Below are 16,746 nucleotides of genomic sequence, written 5' to 3' on the forward strand. Positions count from 1 at the left end.
TTTGCTGCATTTGACGAGGTAAATTAAGTATTATCAGTGATATAAATACAAGCACAGTGTTCCAGATTTTGTTATCTTAAATACTTCTTTTCACCTCATCTTCTTTTTGTACTCCTTCCTAACAAACTCATAAAATCTCAGTCTTGAATATTTGACTGAAACATAGTCATGAGACTTGCACAAAAATCAGAAGTCCTGTCTACAACTTGGCACTAACAACTTCACCCAAGTTCACACCCTTTAAAGCTCAGTATCATGTGGCAGGTTCCATTTAACAAGGTTGTTTTATTTGGGATTATTCCTAAATGCTAGAAGAAAACCACACCAATTGTGGAACCAACATTCGAGTCTTCCACATCTGACTTGACTACACTTCTGTTCAAATGAATAACGTTTGCCAGCAGCTGAAGCCAGCACATGCTATTTCTGAGTCTTTTACTGCAGTTTGCAAATATATTACATTTTCAGGGGTACAGATTGTATGTTTAGTGGAGATAGAAGTAAAATATCTTTTTTCAGCTTTCTTAAGATTTGTGTCTTTTGGAGTTAATGTAACATCTGGAACTGGAACTAAAAATTGGAAACAATTCAGGTCAGAAACAAGCATACCTTTGTCAAGCCTGTATTTGTTCAAGTCCTGGAGAAAATTTGCAAGCCAAATTTTCCAAATTATGTAGAACCACTGTTTTATCCATTAAAAGTTTGGAACCCTCATAGCAGTGTAATCTACTATTATTGGCCAGACAGCTGTCTGCCAAACCAAGGAGGAATAAAACAAAATGAAAAGGAAAAAAAACCAACCAACGAAACCAGAAAAAAACCTTGCTCCCGTTGACATCCAGAATCTAAAAACGGGACACTGCAGATGTTTTTTCTGTTCATGGATTGACCTGATCTGTTATTCGCAGCAAAAGTCATGTTTAGATGTTCAAGGAAGTCACCCTTTTGTCTGCATTCTTCTAAACAAGTTTATGCAGAAGTAGAACAAATCTTCAGTTTCTTCTGCAGTTTTAAAACTCTACTGAGCATATCATGGGGGTGAGGGGAAATCCACACCTATTGCATTTAGAATAACAACAGCAAAATTATTGTCGTGCACTCTGTATCACAGAATGTGAAATATCCAAGTATATTTTTTTTCTGTCACATCCCCCCACCCTATTTTTAAGCACTGCCTCTGCACTTACCCATTTTGGCAAAGCTACGTAAGAGACTAATTCAGTGCCACTTCTGCTCATTCTAAAATCAGAAAATACCAAAAATCTCAGTGGACAGGCTCTTTCCAATTTTTGTGAGTACAAGCAGAGTGCCATATTAATTCTCGCAAAGAAAACTGTCATGAGTCAGCCGACAGCTCCAGGTGTGGATTGAATATGGTAAACACTGTTATGGAATTGAAGCTAGTATCCTATGATATTAGACAAAATACAAGTTTGTACTTTGAAGAATCCTTAATTAAAATATGAAACTTTCTCACTGAAAAAACAATGCAAGTATTTGTTTTTGCAGAATCAATGCAAAGAGGAGCGGTATTTGAGCAGGATGGTCTGGCAGAACTACAACTGAATCTACATCTGCCAGTTTTCTTCCCAGTACTGTCACCCCACAAACATCCATTTCTAACTCAGATCTCTGGATCCAGTATAGAAACTCAATCCAATAAGGGATTCATTCACAATCTACCCACCACCTTTGCAGAGAGAGGGTAACGGGGTGGACTTTTGCTAGCATACTCATACCACATTGAGGCCCTTAATTTCCTATATTCAATCTCAGAATAGTTCATTGTAGACATGCTGTGTGACCAGGCAATAAACAAGTTAGTGTTTCCTATAACCAACCAAGATGTCTAACAGGCTGAGGAGAGAGGTAAAGTGTTTGTTCTTTAGTTCTGAACAAGTATGGGTAACAAAAGTTTGAGGTTTCGATTGAATATTAAGATGAAATTCTTTACTGTCAGGGTGGTGAGACTAGGAACAGGTTTCCCAGAGAAGTTTTGGATGCCTTATCCCTGGAAGTGTTCAAGGCAAGGCCATAATGGATGAGGCTTTGAGCAGCCTATTGAAAAGTGTCCCTACCCATGGCAGGTGGGTTAGAAATAGATGATCTTTAAGGAACCTTCCAACCCAAACCATTCTGTGATTCTATGACATCCAAGATCTAAGCCTCCTTATGCTCCAAAGAATAGAGCTGGACAAGAGGGATCATTTTGTGCTGCAGAACTGGTTTCTCCAATTAATTTATAGCTGCTAGGACCCTACCTACGTGATCTTGTTTCTGCATAGCAGCTATTTTTAAGTATAGAAAACTGATGCATGCTTACTCCATATCCTGTCTTAGAGTTTCCGTAAGATGGTACACTCTTGGTTGCAAAAGTTTTGACATGTTTATTTTTTACCATCTTGTGTGCCTGTGGCAGGGGTGTGTGGGGGTTTTTGCTCCTTGGTAATAAGCGGTTTTGTGGTTTAGGACATCGACTGCTGCAAGAATTGTGCTGTTCTCTCTGTCCAGCAGTACAGATGGCTTAACCACAGAGGTCTCCATTGCAATTGTCCTGTTAAAAATTGAAGTAATATTTAAAATATAAGTTGGTGCACATACTGTAATTTTGGATGGCTGTTTTTGCTTGTATGCTTATTAAAATGAGATCTTCATTTTATGTTGTGTACCAGGCTCCCAAGATCCTCAGTCACTTTTCTTAAAAGCACAGTTAAACCTTTCCATGACCTTTAGCCTAGTTAACTGGTTTAAGAAATGTTAAGTAAGGCTTTTCTCCTGTGCTGTACTTAGGGTTTGTGTTTGTTCTGTGCTTCTGGTGCTTTCAAGAGTAGAAATCATGCACGTGCCTCAGTATTCTCATGTCTTTCTATTTTGACTTTAAGGGGAAGGAGACAAAATGTAGGCATGTCAACAAGTATGAAGCAGTGTATAAATATAACTTCTTAAAACTCTTGCTCAGCTTGTCTTAGAACTGTTGCAGCTTTGCAACGAACCAACAACTGATGACAAATGCACTGCTGATTATCATTCGTGATCATCTCAGTCTTAATATGTATGGTGAGCCCTGTCAAACTGGTTTTTAGAAAACTATTACTGAAACTAATAACAAAGATCATGTAGTGCATTTTTTAGTTGTTTGTTCCATGTCACTTTGCTGGGGCTAATGGGTACCCCTGAAGCACTTAATAAAATTTAAATGCTCTAGGTGGGATTGGTACAATTAAAATAGTGAAAGTTAATGACTGAATTCAGAAGCAATCAGAAAGCTTGTTCTTTTGGAAGGTAGTTAAAGGTGGTCAGATGGCAGTAGACTTACCATACTTCTTTCAGCTTATGTTTTTAACAGAGATGGATTAAAGGCAGAGAAAAAGAAAGATCATTACTGTGCTTTTATGTATGAAGTGCAGAGGAGTCTTAAGCCTCAGTGCATTAAAAAATGCTTTTTTGTATCACTTATGAATGTGATAGAGATGATGGTAAGGGAACTATGGTAGTCGTGCTAAAACTGATTCTGTTTATAGCGGTCAACCAAATGAATTATGGTGTACAAATTATGGTGTACAAATCCTTCAGTCTTATATTGTGTCTGCACAAGACAACTTTCCCGATGCAAGTAAAACAATTAAAATTTAGTAACTGACCACAGACAAGGAACGGAAGATTTGCCCATGAGCATTGAAAGCTGGAAATTGAACCTTTGCTTGATTCCTACCCAGCCTGATCAGGAGTGTTTCCTGTTCTTCAGTTAATAGACTGATGAGAAGCTCTGTTTTCACACTGTTGCACAGTAAGCCTGTGTGTAGATAGCTCACTCCACTGTCAAGTCAAGGGTGTGTTTTCCAGTTAGCTGAAAACCACTGGAAAATTGGTGGGGTTTTGAATAGAAATAGTATGTCTTTCTAGAATGAAGTGGTTTTGATTGAGTACTGCACGATCCAAATAAGATTGTAGAATTGCTGCAAGAGGAAAGTCTATAACTTTCTATAGTTTAGGCTATTATCTGTTTAGAGTTTATTTCATAATTTGTGAGATTTCAGGTTCTTTTTTTGCTTTGTCCAAGGATTATGAACTCCATGTGTGTAGAGAGGTTTTAAATATTGCGTATTATGGACAAATGAACTGTTCTAATTTTGTAGTTTTACTGAAAAAGAATATATTTTTTTTGAAACTACATTAAAATGTTGTCATTTCAATTGGGCAGTAATAGACTGAATATAAACAGTTTGTCCTCCACATTCAGTGTGCATCCTTTTACTGTTTATTTTTTTATTTTTTCGAAATAGAAGCTGGTGTTTCCCTTTTCAAACAGTTTGCAGTTGTCAGGAGTACTGCTGATCAAAATAGAGCATAACACTGAGCATTCCTTTGAGTCTCCTAGCTTTCTAACCATGGAATACCTTCTCAAGTAAGGGATATTTCCTCTTGTTGAGAAACAAATAAGCGCATTGGAAGGTTAATGATAGTCAAAGTTATTACTAGTTTTTTTGGGTCTCCCCCATTCTACTTAGTCTGTTCAGCCTGGAGAAAAGGAGACTGAGGGGAGACCTCATCACAACTTCCTCATGAGGGGAAGAGGAGGGGCAGGCACTGATCTCTTCTCTGTAGTGACCAGGGACAGGATCCGAGGGAATGGCCTGAAGTTGTGTCAGGGGAGGTTTAGGTTGGATATTAGGAAAAGGTTCTTCACCCAGAGGGTGGTTGGGCACTGGAACAGGCTTCTCAGGGAAGTGGTCACAGCACCAAGATTGACAGAGTTCAAGAAGCGTTTGGATGATATTCTCAGGCACCTGGTGTGACTCTTGGGGATGCTTCTGTGCAGGGCTAAGAGTTGGACTCAATGGTCGTTGTGGGTTTCTTCCAACTCCGTATATTCTGTGATTCTGTGATCTCTCTCTTCAGAAACTACTGTTAACTGGCCTTCCAGTTTGCCTTGCCAAGACTTTTACAGTAAAGAATTAAATGCATCTAGGATAAGAGTGTTCTCTAGACCATCAGGCCCAGTTCAGGATTGAGAATACAGCATGATTTGAAAGAAGAGTGGACTTTGTGTTCTTGAAAATGAACTGTTGATTCTACATACATGCAGGATTCAAAATAAACCAACTTGCACCATGTATCGGTGGGATGATCTTACATTTCTAGGATGGTTTATTAGTGGCACAGCAACTAAGTTTTTGGTCAATGCCATTTGTTTTGAAGCTTTTTGAGCTTTCTTTCTCATTCTTATGCCTTAAAAATACTGTTGGTTGTAATTGCATAGAGTATGAATGTGTCCTTTGAATTTCTAAACTGTTGCTTTTATTAATTCTATGAAACTAAATGCTATGCATTGATCTTTTCAGAAATGCATTTGCTGTCTTGGCTGCCTCTTTCAGATTTACTGCTTACTAACTGGGAAAGTTGAAAATTTTAAAAAGTCTGTGAACTTTTCTTGGGAAATCTTGGGCGTTATATTTAGTCAAAACTGCAGAGTTACCAGAGCTAACTTTGCTTGCTAATGAGCCATCACATCCTGACTTGAAGTGATAAATGCAAGGCCATGGAATCAGAGCATTTTATTGCTCTTCTGACTTTTGCTTTATTTTCAAAGATGGGAGACACATGGGTTTTTCAGCAGCATTCTAGGCAAGAATTAGTGTTGAGAAGCAGTTAGTTGTTTTGGTCACGTTTTTTTGTTGGAGTTGTTGTCTTTTTGTTGTTGTTGTTGTTTTGTTTTATTTGGGTGTTTTCCCAACCCGTATTGGTCTAGAAGAGTTCTGTAACCACTTTTTATAAAATTTGAACTGAATAAAATAGGCTGGTGGGGAGGAGCAGAGAAGTGAATATAGTTTTCAAAATCAGAGTTCTGCCTTCTCTTTTTATCTATTTCCAAAGGAAATTGAATACTTACTTGTTCTTAAAGGGGATAAAGTCTGGCCATTCTCAATAATCAATCAGTTTATGTGGGTGTGCAGGGCAGTAAAATTTTAACAGAAGTGTAAGCAGGGCAGTGTGATTTCCCTGCTGGGTGTTCGTAGCCAACACAATGCAGCTGCACTTCAATCAGGACGACTCTGAAGCACAGAAGTGACAGAGAACATGGTGGTTAATGCGTTATCTGTATGCTGTTGCCCTACTGTGTACATCAGTGGGGAAGAAATCCCTTGAAAGGGAAAGGGAGCTGGGATAATGTTGATACTGATTGGATTAGACATTGTTCATGTCTGATCTTTAGTAAAGAAGCTGTTGAGTTCCTCTGCTGTTGATTGGACTTGATATTTCAGGTTGCCTTTTCCTTTGTAGTAGCATTAATAATGGCTTCAGCTTGGAAATGTCCAGATGAAAACCCATCTATTCATATTCCTCTAAACACATTTTTGGGACTTTTTTTTTTTTAAATTTTTACCTAGACTTTTTGCTTTTTACAGTTTTGATATGGGGCTGGTTTTGTGAGGCAATGTGCATAACTTTAGAAGTTCTCTGCCCCAAAGAATTTGTGACTTAGAGCCTGCTAACATCAGACTTTCCAAATGTTGAAATGGTTTGATACAGTGCCACTTAAAATAGACATCGTTATGGGGAACCAATGAGTTGCAGAGAACAAAACGAGTGTTTGGCATTCTAGACACTTTTTCGTCTGTTTTCAATAACTAACCTGTCAGGGTCTCATACTATTCCTGGTGTTTTTAAAGATGGCCGAGAGAAGGACTTGGCATGTTAGGAAATGAAATACAAGGGATCCTGAGACTTCATTTCTTAACAAGTAATTCTCCTCAAGCTGTATAAATTTTCTTGAGTTAAATATTGTAGAATACAAAGATACTATGTTTTCAGTGAAACATCAGTGATAACAGTTGGTTGTCTTTGCTGTCCAAGATCCTCACTAAAACCACCAGCTGATTTAAATTTTCCTTATTACATCAGCATAGTGTTCCTCGGAAAAGAAAAAAAGCTACTGCTTGAGTTAGAAGAACTGGGGGGAGGTTGGGGAAGTTAGAGAACCTTTGTGCTTTTGCTCTGGCTGCCTCTTGCAGCTAACAGCAGTCTCTACAAACTTCCACAACCCACATCATTGTCTGCCTTCAAACTCTGTCTTGAATTTCTCTTGCATTGTGGTGCGGTAGAGAAGACAGTAGTTCTGAAACTCGGTTACAATTTTTACCATCTGGGAGGGCACTTGATAGGAGCATTTCAGAGTATTGTGTCTAGTGCTGTTAGCTTTCAGCCTGTTGCTAAAAGGCATCAGAACCTGCTTTCTGCGTGTTGTTACTAATTCAACTGGTTGAACCCAGCTTTTAGACCAGGAAGACTTAATTTGTTCTAAATGTGGGTTTGTGGATTGACAGAAGGTATTGTCGAGAAGTCTCAGTTCGAACTCCCAACTGTGTTGAAGACGCTATTCATGTCCTATAGGTAAAGAATTGGGCCTGCTCTTCCATCTCACTTTTACACTTTTGTCTGACATATGGAAGGAAGAGGCTTTTAGATACTGTACATTTTTCACTTCTTCGGTAATCCATGCTCCCATGGTCTGGGAAAACTAATCCTCCTCTGCCACATACACTCAGCGCTTTAACATCTGTAGATGACAATAATACTGACATGTTTTTCTCTTTTTTTCTTCTGTAGCATCTCCCCTTCTGCTTTTTGCCAACCGGCGGGACGTTCGACTTGTGGATGCTGGAGGCACGAAGCTGGAGTCCACTGTGGTGGTCAGTGGTTTAGAGGATGCTGCTGCAGTTGACTTCCAGTATTCACAAGGCATCGTTTTCTGGACAGATGTGAGTGAAGAAGCCATCAAGCAAACTTACATTAACCAAACCGGGAATGTGGTACAGAATGTCATCATTTCTGGTCTGGTTTCCCCGGATGGCCTGGCGTGTGATTGGATTGGGAAAAAACTTTACTGGACGGATTCAGAAACCAATAGGATAGAAGTAGCTAATCTCAATGGAACATCTAGAAAAGTCCTCTTCTGGCAAGACCTTGATCAGCCCAGGGCAATAGCTTTGGATCCTGCTCATGGGTAAATATTAATTTGGCTTAAATGCTTAAATGGATACAGTAGTGATTTATGTTGACTTTTTAGTTCTGAAAAGAAAGAAAAACACAGCCTTTTGTTTCATTTTACATTTTCCCAAGGTATTTTTCTCAAGTTCTGTAACTGAACTCTGTATGTTTGAGCTTAAATATTTTGTGGCAAGTAATGGTAGCCCAGACACTGAGCCAAGAAGAAAAATAGAACTGTTCTTAAGTGCCAAGCCAAATATTCAACCGATATAATTACTAACTTATTCCATTGCACTTCTGAAAGGTAATTAATTTTCCAAGCATTTTTTGTATTATTATTATTATTTTCTCAGTTATCTTGTCTGGTAAGTTAACTTTGATTTAATATGTGATGTCTATTTAATGAAGACAGTAAGGTGTGTAAATCTGCATGAGTCGAAACAGGAACTATGCTCTGGTAAACAAAATCAAAATATTTTTAAGTGATGATATTGAATAATCATGTTTGAGCCAGCAAGTAAAAGAGTCCAGGTGAAACTGGGTGTTCCCAATGCTGTAAGGTGACCAGGTTAATAAGTAATAAGAGAGCAGGCTGGACGTGCAATTTCTAGTGCTCTTGAAAATACTTGTGTATCTGTATGGTTCCTCCCTCCCTCTTCAATACTCCCCACCATTTCACATGTGCTGTTTGCTATCCCTGTGCACAAATAGTACTTTGGGCTTGGCATTTGTTTCAGTGATCACTGAAGATCTGCTGTGCTAGATGGACCCTTGTGATAACCGCGAAAGAGAAGCGAGGTGCACTTCTCTTGTGTGCACAGATCTACACAAGTGAGGTGTTTTGCCACTAATTTGCTGCCATTTTCACAACACTTTTCTCAGAGATCACTTTGTCTTCCTGTATAGTATATGTAGGTAGGTTTCTCGCCTGTAAGAAAATCAGGCATCAACTGACATTTTCACTGAGTCTGGCCTCTTTGCGAAGTGATGCTGAGTTAATGCAAGGGCTTAGGATAAGCCACAAATATAATGTACTTTGTGGTTTATCCTGCTCTGGGAGACAGACAGTTTCTTGAGAAACTACCTGCTTCAGGTGCGCGAGAAGTAAAAATTGAAACTAAGCAACAGAGAGCAACTTAAAATTGCCATGTCATCAACTGCCATGCTGCAGACTGGGACTTTGTCCAGTTGTTTTTGTAGTGTTTCCAGCATAAGACTTCCCAGATGAATGTGTGGAGTTATGGGTACATTTATGATTAATACGTAAAGGGCATACAAGTGCTAAATGAAATAGTGTGTACCCAAAGAAACAAAATCCTTAGTTTTGTTGACATGTCAAATGCTGGAAACTACCTATATCCTTCGGATAACTGTTGGATAGGTACAGCCATCATCAGTGAAAGGGAAAGTGGAGTGACTTTGTTGGACCAGAGGACTTTTCCAGAGGGCTTCTTGTCCTCTTAATCCTGTCTTCACTACAGATGCCTGTAGGTGAAATGAATTCTTTCCATAGCAAATTGCTGTATGAAGGTATTTTAAGTAAATTAACAGGAATCCTGTGTTATCCTGGCAGCAAGTAGTCTATGCAGAATTAATTAATGCTTAAAACTCACTTTAGATCTAGAGTTCAGTTGTATATTTAAAGAGAGAATATAGTGTTGAGTATTTTACGATGAGATAGATCAGAGAGAGTACCTGAAATGCCAGTGCTGGGTTGACATCTCATAAGTGGATGCAGTGGATGCACAGGACCATCCCCAAGAGTCACACCATGTGCCTGAGAGTGTTGTCCAAATGCTTCTTGAACTGGTATCAGACTTGGTGCTGTGACCGCTTCTCTGAGAGCATTTCTAAAATGTCTCTTCTTTAAGACACACTGTGAGACACTTGCCAGGTCATCTGTGTGTCTCTACTTTTCCCAGAGGTAGTGAAAATCATTAATTGTTCAGGATTTACTGATGCTCTTATACATTATCATAATTAACAGGTGGCTGCTTAATATGTAACATGGCTTTTTTTTCCCATACCCCTTAAAACTTTCTTGGTGGATCCACTATATATTCTAGGAATCAAAGGAAGCAGAACATGCGATGATCCAATTATTCTTCCCTGAAATGAAGGATAAACTAAGCAGACGGAGGAAAGTACAAAACATTTTTCTGCCAATTTGCTAACATTTTGTTTTGAACATTCAGATCCCACTCCTGGTGTGTAGGTTATGTGAAGCTGAGTTTTTATAATGAAGGACATGAGGCTGAAATTCTTGGTATTGTTTTGGAGAACATTAGCATTTATATACATTCTTGCTAGGTAGACTGCTGATGGGGGATTTGACAGTGTTGGTGGTTTATTAAGTTTCAGTTTGCAGCCTTTGCATAAGTGTTTCTGTCTTTTCAGAACAACAACTTCTAAAAAACCTGAATTTATTGTATGTAAAGATTTTGCTGAAGCTCAACTAAAGGAAGTAGCTCAAATTCTATGCAATGTAGTGCAAAGAATGTAAGTATCATGAACAGTGTCTGAAGAAGCTGGAATGCATTTCAGAAGCAAGTTTTTATCATGTATCAAGGCAAGCAAACTTCAGTTTCCTGAAAAGAAATTTTCAAAAGATTGCATGAATGAGTAGCCAAAACAAATGACTTAATTCTCAGTCCTGTAGGGAAGGTCTTAGATCTGAACAGCCTAGAATGTGTGTTGTCAAGGATCATTAAATCTATAATATATGAATCGCAAGGCTTGCTGTGTTTTAAATGTTCTGATTCTGGGAAGCTGTAGCATATCCATAATCCTCATATCTGATTTTCACAAAGTGCTTAATGAAGTAGTTAGTTCACATTATTAAAGCCTACAATGTATTAGAAATATTTACTTTGGTTAATGTAAATCTTAAATTTGTTACTAGTTCTATGATGGCTGCTATGTTACCTTCTGGACCAAGCTAACTGTTCGAGTTTAGGCTGTATTTTCTATAGCTTGGCCTATTCAACAGACAATAATGCTTGAAAAATTTCTGCCCCCTTTGTTTGCTGAAGCACCAAGAGCTGAATCAGACATCTATGAAATGATTATTTTAAAGAAAGATAAAAATTATTTGCCTCAAGAAAAGGCATCCTGTCTTGTTTGGTTTTTGGTGGGGGTGTAACTGCAGTTATCACTTGGTATAGTCGCTGGGGTTGTTGAATTTGCCATACCTAACTCTAGTGGGGTCTGTAAAAGTGATGTTCGTGGAGGGGGAAAACAAGGAACTTTGAATTGGTTTGACTTACTGGAGGAAAGCTGCAAACCTCTTTCTACATTTTCTCCCTCTTTTTAGTTCTTAAAAGTCTTTCGTGATGTGATGTGGGTCTGTTGGGCAGAGGCATTGCCAGTGCCAGTGGACTAGCAGTGGACAAATGGGATATTAAAAAATGGATATAGAAGGGACAGCTATCACAAATAGAAAACTTTCAGTTCAGAATCTAAAATTAAATGCCTCAGATGTACCTGGTTGTTAATCCAGTGTTTCCTCAGTGTCACAGCAAAACCATGAAGCAGACCTGTTAGCTGTTACTACATAACTCACAACTGTGTTTATAGCAGCACTTCAATAAAACTGCAGTGGTGTTTACCGATGATTCACTGGGACCTTGGTCCCACACAACAGTAGATGGAAGGTTAAGCATATTGGCTTGCTGTGTTGAACTTATTGGGATCTCTGTATGCTGAAGCCTGATCTTCGTGAGCTGCAGTAGTCTAAGGCTTTGAATATTTTGATTCAATTGAGTGTGAATGATGAAATATTTTAAACAGCGTATCATCTGATCTTCTTTGGAATAGTTGAGAGGAGGGGGAATACTGCATAAAAATTTGTGAATGTTGCAGATAATAGAGAAAAAAACCCATGAAACGTGGCATGAGTAAAGACTATGCTTTTTAGAACTTCTTCCTTTAACTCATGGTTACTTGGTTAAAATGGATAAGATGCCCTGGTTTTGAGTGAAACGTCATTATTGCTGCCTTGAAAGCTAGAGATTAGTTTATATCCTGTGTACCTCTAGTAATTAATTGCAAGTAGAAAATTATTTTGAAGCTTTTGATTTGTTATTTAGAACTCTGTAATGATGTTGAATGTATGAATAGAAGTTGTTTTCTTAAAATGGAAGAAAAGTACTCAACTGTGATATTGGTATCCTGTAAGATATCCTGTATCTTGGTGTGGCTGAAATTTCTGGGAGTTGGAAAGCTTTTGATATGTTGTGTATCCAAATAGCTGCAAATGATCTCGTGCATAAGAAACTTGAAGTTCTTGTGGGAAGTGTTATTTACTTTAATTTTCAGATAGATGTCCTTGATGGAGACAGCCTTGCCTTAAATGTTTCCTTAGTCTCTTGCTTATTTCTCCCTTTTCCTGCTCATAGAGAAGACTAAAGCCCATAAATTGTTCAAAGACCTTTTGTTTCATTTCAGAGCAGAGCTGCCTTTTCAGAGATGACAGAAAAAATTGATTTACTTGCCTCCCAAATTGCATGGGAATGAGGTGGAAATGTGTAGACTTCTGTAACCCTGTTGAACTCCCTTCCCTGTTAGCACTCTTCTTTAGCTACAGGTTCTGTGATTCCTCGTGTCCTGAAACCTGGAGACTGATCCTTCTTTGTCCTATATACATTTAGTCTTATTAAGCAGTGTGGGAATGGTATTCTTACCTTTTTAATTTCTATACCATTTCTTAAGAGAAGAGAAGGATGGTTTTAGTGGTCAAAGTGCCAGTGTGTGTTGCAGTGGTTTCTCAGGTGAAGTCAGGAATGTAGGTTTGGCTCTGGGACCAAAGAGGTGATGGAAACTGGGATTCTCTTTGATTAGATGACTTGATGAATGCAGTTTATAGCTGCACAGGGTGGAAATCATGGCATATACAACTTGTTGGTCTGGCTGGACTGGCACCATTTTGTTTGTCATGAATGGGTCACTTTGGTTTAAGTCAAAGCATGTTTCTAATTTTTTTTTTTTTGTTGTAAAATTAAGCAATAATATAAACTAAAGTAAGAATTTTTCCACATAACCTGCTGGAGGTGTACTTACATGGGTTTTTGTTTGTTATTGTGTTTAAAAATACAGGCATGCAAATGAATGTGCTTAGATTGCATGCCTTGACAAATTCCTGTCTGTAGCTGGAGTGTGCTTTTCCCTGAACATTGAGTTAGACTGCATCAACATACTAAAGCATAAAATGCATTGGCTTGAGCTAAATGTTTAAAGTCGGAGATCTGTGGATAAGAGAGGCAACATCTGACTTGCACAGTTGGATTACTGTTGTCCAGTATGTTTGCTGGACCCCATCTTCTGTTAAGTCAGTACAACGTGTAGATGTAATTTCTTGAACTGTCCTGAAATATTTTAATTCGATGTTCCTTATAGAGAGAGGAAGAAATCTAGGTTTAACTTCAGGTAGACTTGGTTAAGTCTAGCTCACAAGAAGTTCATTCTGCACTTTTTGATATGAGGAGACTCTGAATTTTGAGTGTCTGCAGTGTGTCTTAAAATAGTTTGAATGTAGTGAAATTTGAACTGTTTTTCCCTTTCCTAAACTAAATCACATCTTGTGAAAGAAGAAGGGCACCTGGGGTCAGTGAACTGAATATGAGCCAGCAATATGCCCTTGCTGTAAAGAAAGCCAACAGCATCCTGGGCTTCATTAGACGGAGCGTTGCCAGCAGATTAAGGGAGGTGAACCTCCCCTTCTGCTCAGTGGTGGTGAAACAATCCTTGTAGTCCTATGTCCAGTTCTGTGTTCCTCAGCACAAGAGAGACATGAACATGCTGGTGTGAGCCTAATAAAGGGCCACAAAAGTCATTAAGGGGCCGGATCATCCACCACAGAAGGCAGGGCTGGTTGAGTTGGGATTGTTTACCCTGGAAAACAGAAGGTTCAGGGGATCTCATCAATGTGTATAAATATATGATGTGAAGGAATAAAGGTGATGGAGCTAGTCTCTTCTCAGTGGTACCCTGTGAAAGGACTAGAGGCAATAGGGACAAATTGAAGTAGAGAAAATTCTACATAAGTGAAAAAAAATAATTCTCTGCTGAGAGAGTGATGAATCACAGGAATAGGTGACCAGAGAGGTTGTAGAGTCTCCAACCTTAGAGGTATTCAGAACCTGACTGGATAAGTTGGTTTTCTGTTTTCTGTAGTTCTTGCATATGAACGTACTGGACGTTCTTTTAGAGGGGGAAGTGCATAACATGAAAAACATGTGCAACTTCTTGTTTCTTTTTCCCTGGGAAATCCTTACTTATCTCCTTACTCCTGCCCTCCTTCTCCATCTTAATGGTTTTGGAAGTCTTGAGTCCTTCCCTCCATGGATTTTTTCAGCTTCATGCTGTCATGTAACCTGACTATTGAAACTGTATGGAATGTGTGCTTGTCTAACTTTGAGAAATCACTAGGGTGTCTTACACCTTCCCATATGGGTGAGCAGGGAAAGATGTGCTCTTTCCTTGTAAGCACTTCAATAATATTTGAGCATCCATTAGCCGACAGGCAATTATGTCTTTCCTCTTTGTTCTCAGTTGCCAAATATTATATATATGTATACTATACTATATATGTGTAATGTATATATTTTAAAAGAATAAATCAGAGTAAAAGACATTGTAGGAAAACTGTAGTGGAGAAGTGTGGTTCTTGAGGATTTTGTTTGCTTTGCTTTAAGTACACATCTTTAAATGCAGTGTTATTAGTTGTAAAGGTTATCTGCTGTGGCATACTTTAGGATTTGATGTAATGTTTTTTGTCAAGAACATCCAGGTCTCAAAATTCAGTGCTTGAAAAAAAAAAAAGAAAAAAAAAGGTAGTTTGAGTAAGTAATTTGCAGCTTAATGCTATGCAAGGTAGCCGTTCTTTTCACTTCTGTAAACCATTGGGGCTATTTAATTTCACAGTGAAGTTTTTGTAATTTTAAAGGTGGGATGGGGGAAGTTAGTTTTAAATGTGCAGGAATCTAAACTTCATAGCAATTTCCTGTAAACTCCTGTTTTGTGCCATGGGCTTGTATAAGTTCGAGAACATTGTTGAAATTGGAGAAGTTTGTACTGATTTATATCATCTGTACAACTGGCCTCTTTTGTATAAGCAGGTTATGTAAGGTTTGGCAACTGTACTGCATTTCGGGAGATGGAAAAAGTGTTTGGACAGTGCTGCTTTTTATTATGTCTGTGATACCTTCCAGCTCAGACGGCTGATCAGCTGCTCTTTGAGGGCACAGCCGTGATTTGTAATCTTTGCAAAAATGAGGACAAGAGAAGCATCAGGAAATAAGAAATGACCTGCAGCTTTAAAACTGAGGGGAAATACGGTTTTCATCCTGGTTTTTTGCTCCTGCACCTGGAATTTTAAAATGAGATAAGCAGGGGAAAGAAAACAAAACAAACCAAATGGGAAAAAAAAAAACCCACAAAAAAAACCCCTAACCCCCCCCCCCCAAAAAAAAAGCCCACTGGGGTGCAGTTTGCCAACTTCAAAATCTGTTTATTTTTGCAAGGTGGCTTTCAGTCCCATTCTTGTGAAAAGACTGAAGCACCGTTTAAGCCCTGGTTCAATTTATAAGCCAAAACCTAGTGACTTGTTGACTGCAGTTGAACAGCATTTGTTTAATTAGGTTCTGACTAGAAAGCTTGGTAGTGAAGCTTGCAGCTACTGTGCTTACTAATTCAGCAGTAACTGAATTTTATGAACTCCATTGGTCTGGTACTTCTGGCTACTGGATGATGGACTGGATGGACTGTTAGTGGTTGTGTGTTCAGAAGGAAGTATCATATCTTTGAAGCTTTGGCTTTTGCTCTACTTTGTTCCATCTGGTTCCTTTGGTGTAGGAAAGTACAATTCAGTTTAGCGACAGAATTGGTGCAATTGCTGTGAAATTATTATTACATGTTAGTCTCTTCTTTCCCCTGCCCCTCCTTCCTTTTAACTTCCTCTGGAGTTAAGATTAAAAAACAGTAAGGGCGGCAAGACACTTAAACATCTCTGCAGAACTGAATATAGTAGCCCGTGAATTTGTCCAGGGTCTGCTTTTTGTTCAGTGTTTCTGTAGTGGTGTTTCATTGGGGGTTTTTAAGAGTATTGATTTATGATAGCTGCTGAACAGTGAATTTTGCCCGCAATGCCTTTTTTAATTTTGTTTTCATTCGCTCTTAAGGAATTCATGTTTTCTTTCTCTTTTATAGCCTCAGTGCTGTTAGAGTTTTACTGACCTGTTGCAATCCAATCAAGATACAAAACTCTTCAGATGCCAGATCTCAGTCCTGAAATGTGATTGATCTAATGTGTACAAACTGGGTTTGATATTTTTAACTTCTTACAATTGTTATGGTATGCCCTGGCCCAGGGGTATTTAAAACTCTGTAATTTACATTTAAAACCACCACCAACAACAACAAAATCAACCAAACAAAAAACCTACCCAAATACTTGCCTTAGACTCTTCATTATTATTCAGTGTGCATCTTTTCAACTGGCTTCTGAAACTGGAAGGCATAATAGCACAGGTAGTACCGGACTGAGATTCTTTGCATAGTGTACTTATTTTCCTGAAACATTATCTGGGCTAAATACCCATTTTTTAAAAATGGTGAAATGAAAATGATAGGGATTGGTAATGTACTGGACACCAGCAAAATAGGTTATATTTGAAAAACCAAAACCCCAGTCCTAAACCATCATATGTCCCAGAAACATTGATGATGTCTACACTGTTTGAAAGTGCTTGTTTCTTGTTG

General features: G+C 38.5%; 1 protein-coding gene across 1 annotated transcript in view; it reads left to right on the forward strand.

The window, feature by feature from the left end:
* Positions 1–16,746, forward strand: part of LRP5 (LDL receptor related protein 5) — a 133,679-nt gene that overhangs the window by 21,748 nt on the left and 95,185 nt on the right. The window contains exon 2 of the mRNA XM_032690638.1: positions 7,609–8,005. Within this exon, the coding sequence (XP_032546529.1) occupies positions 7,609–8,005 (397 nt within the window). The remainder of the gene's footprint in view (positions 1–7,608; positions 8,006–16,746) is intronic.

This window comes from Chiroxiphia lanceolata, chromosome 6 (genome assembly GCF_009829145.1).
Source record: "Chiroxiphia lanceolata isolate bChiLan1 chromosome 6, bChiLan1.pri, whole genome shotgun sequence".
Lineage (NCBI taxonomy): Eukaryota > Metazoa > Chordata > Aves > Passeriformes > Pipridae > Chiroxiphia > Chiroxiphia lanceolata.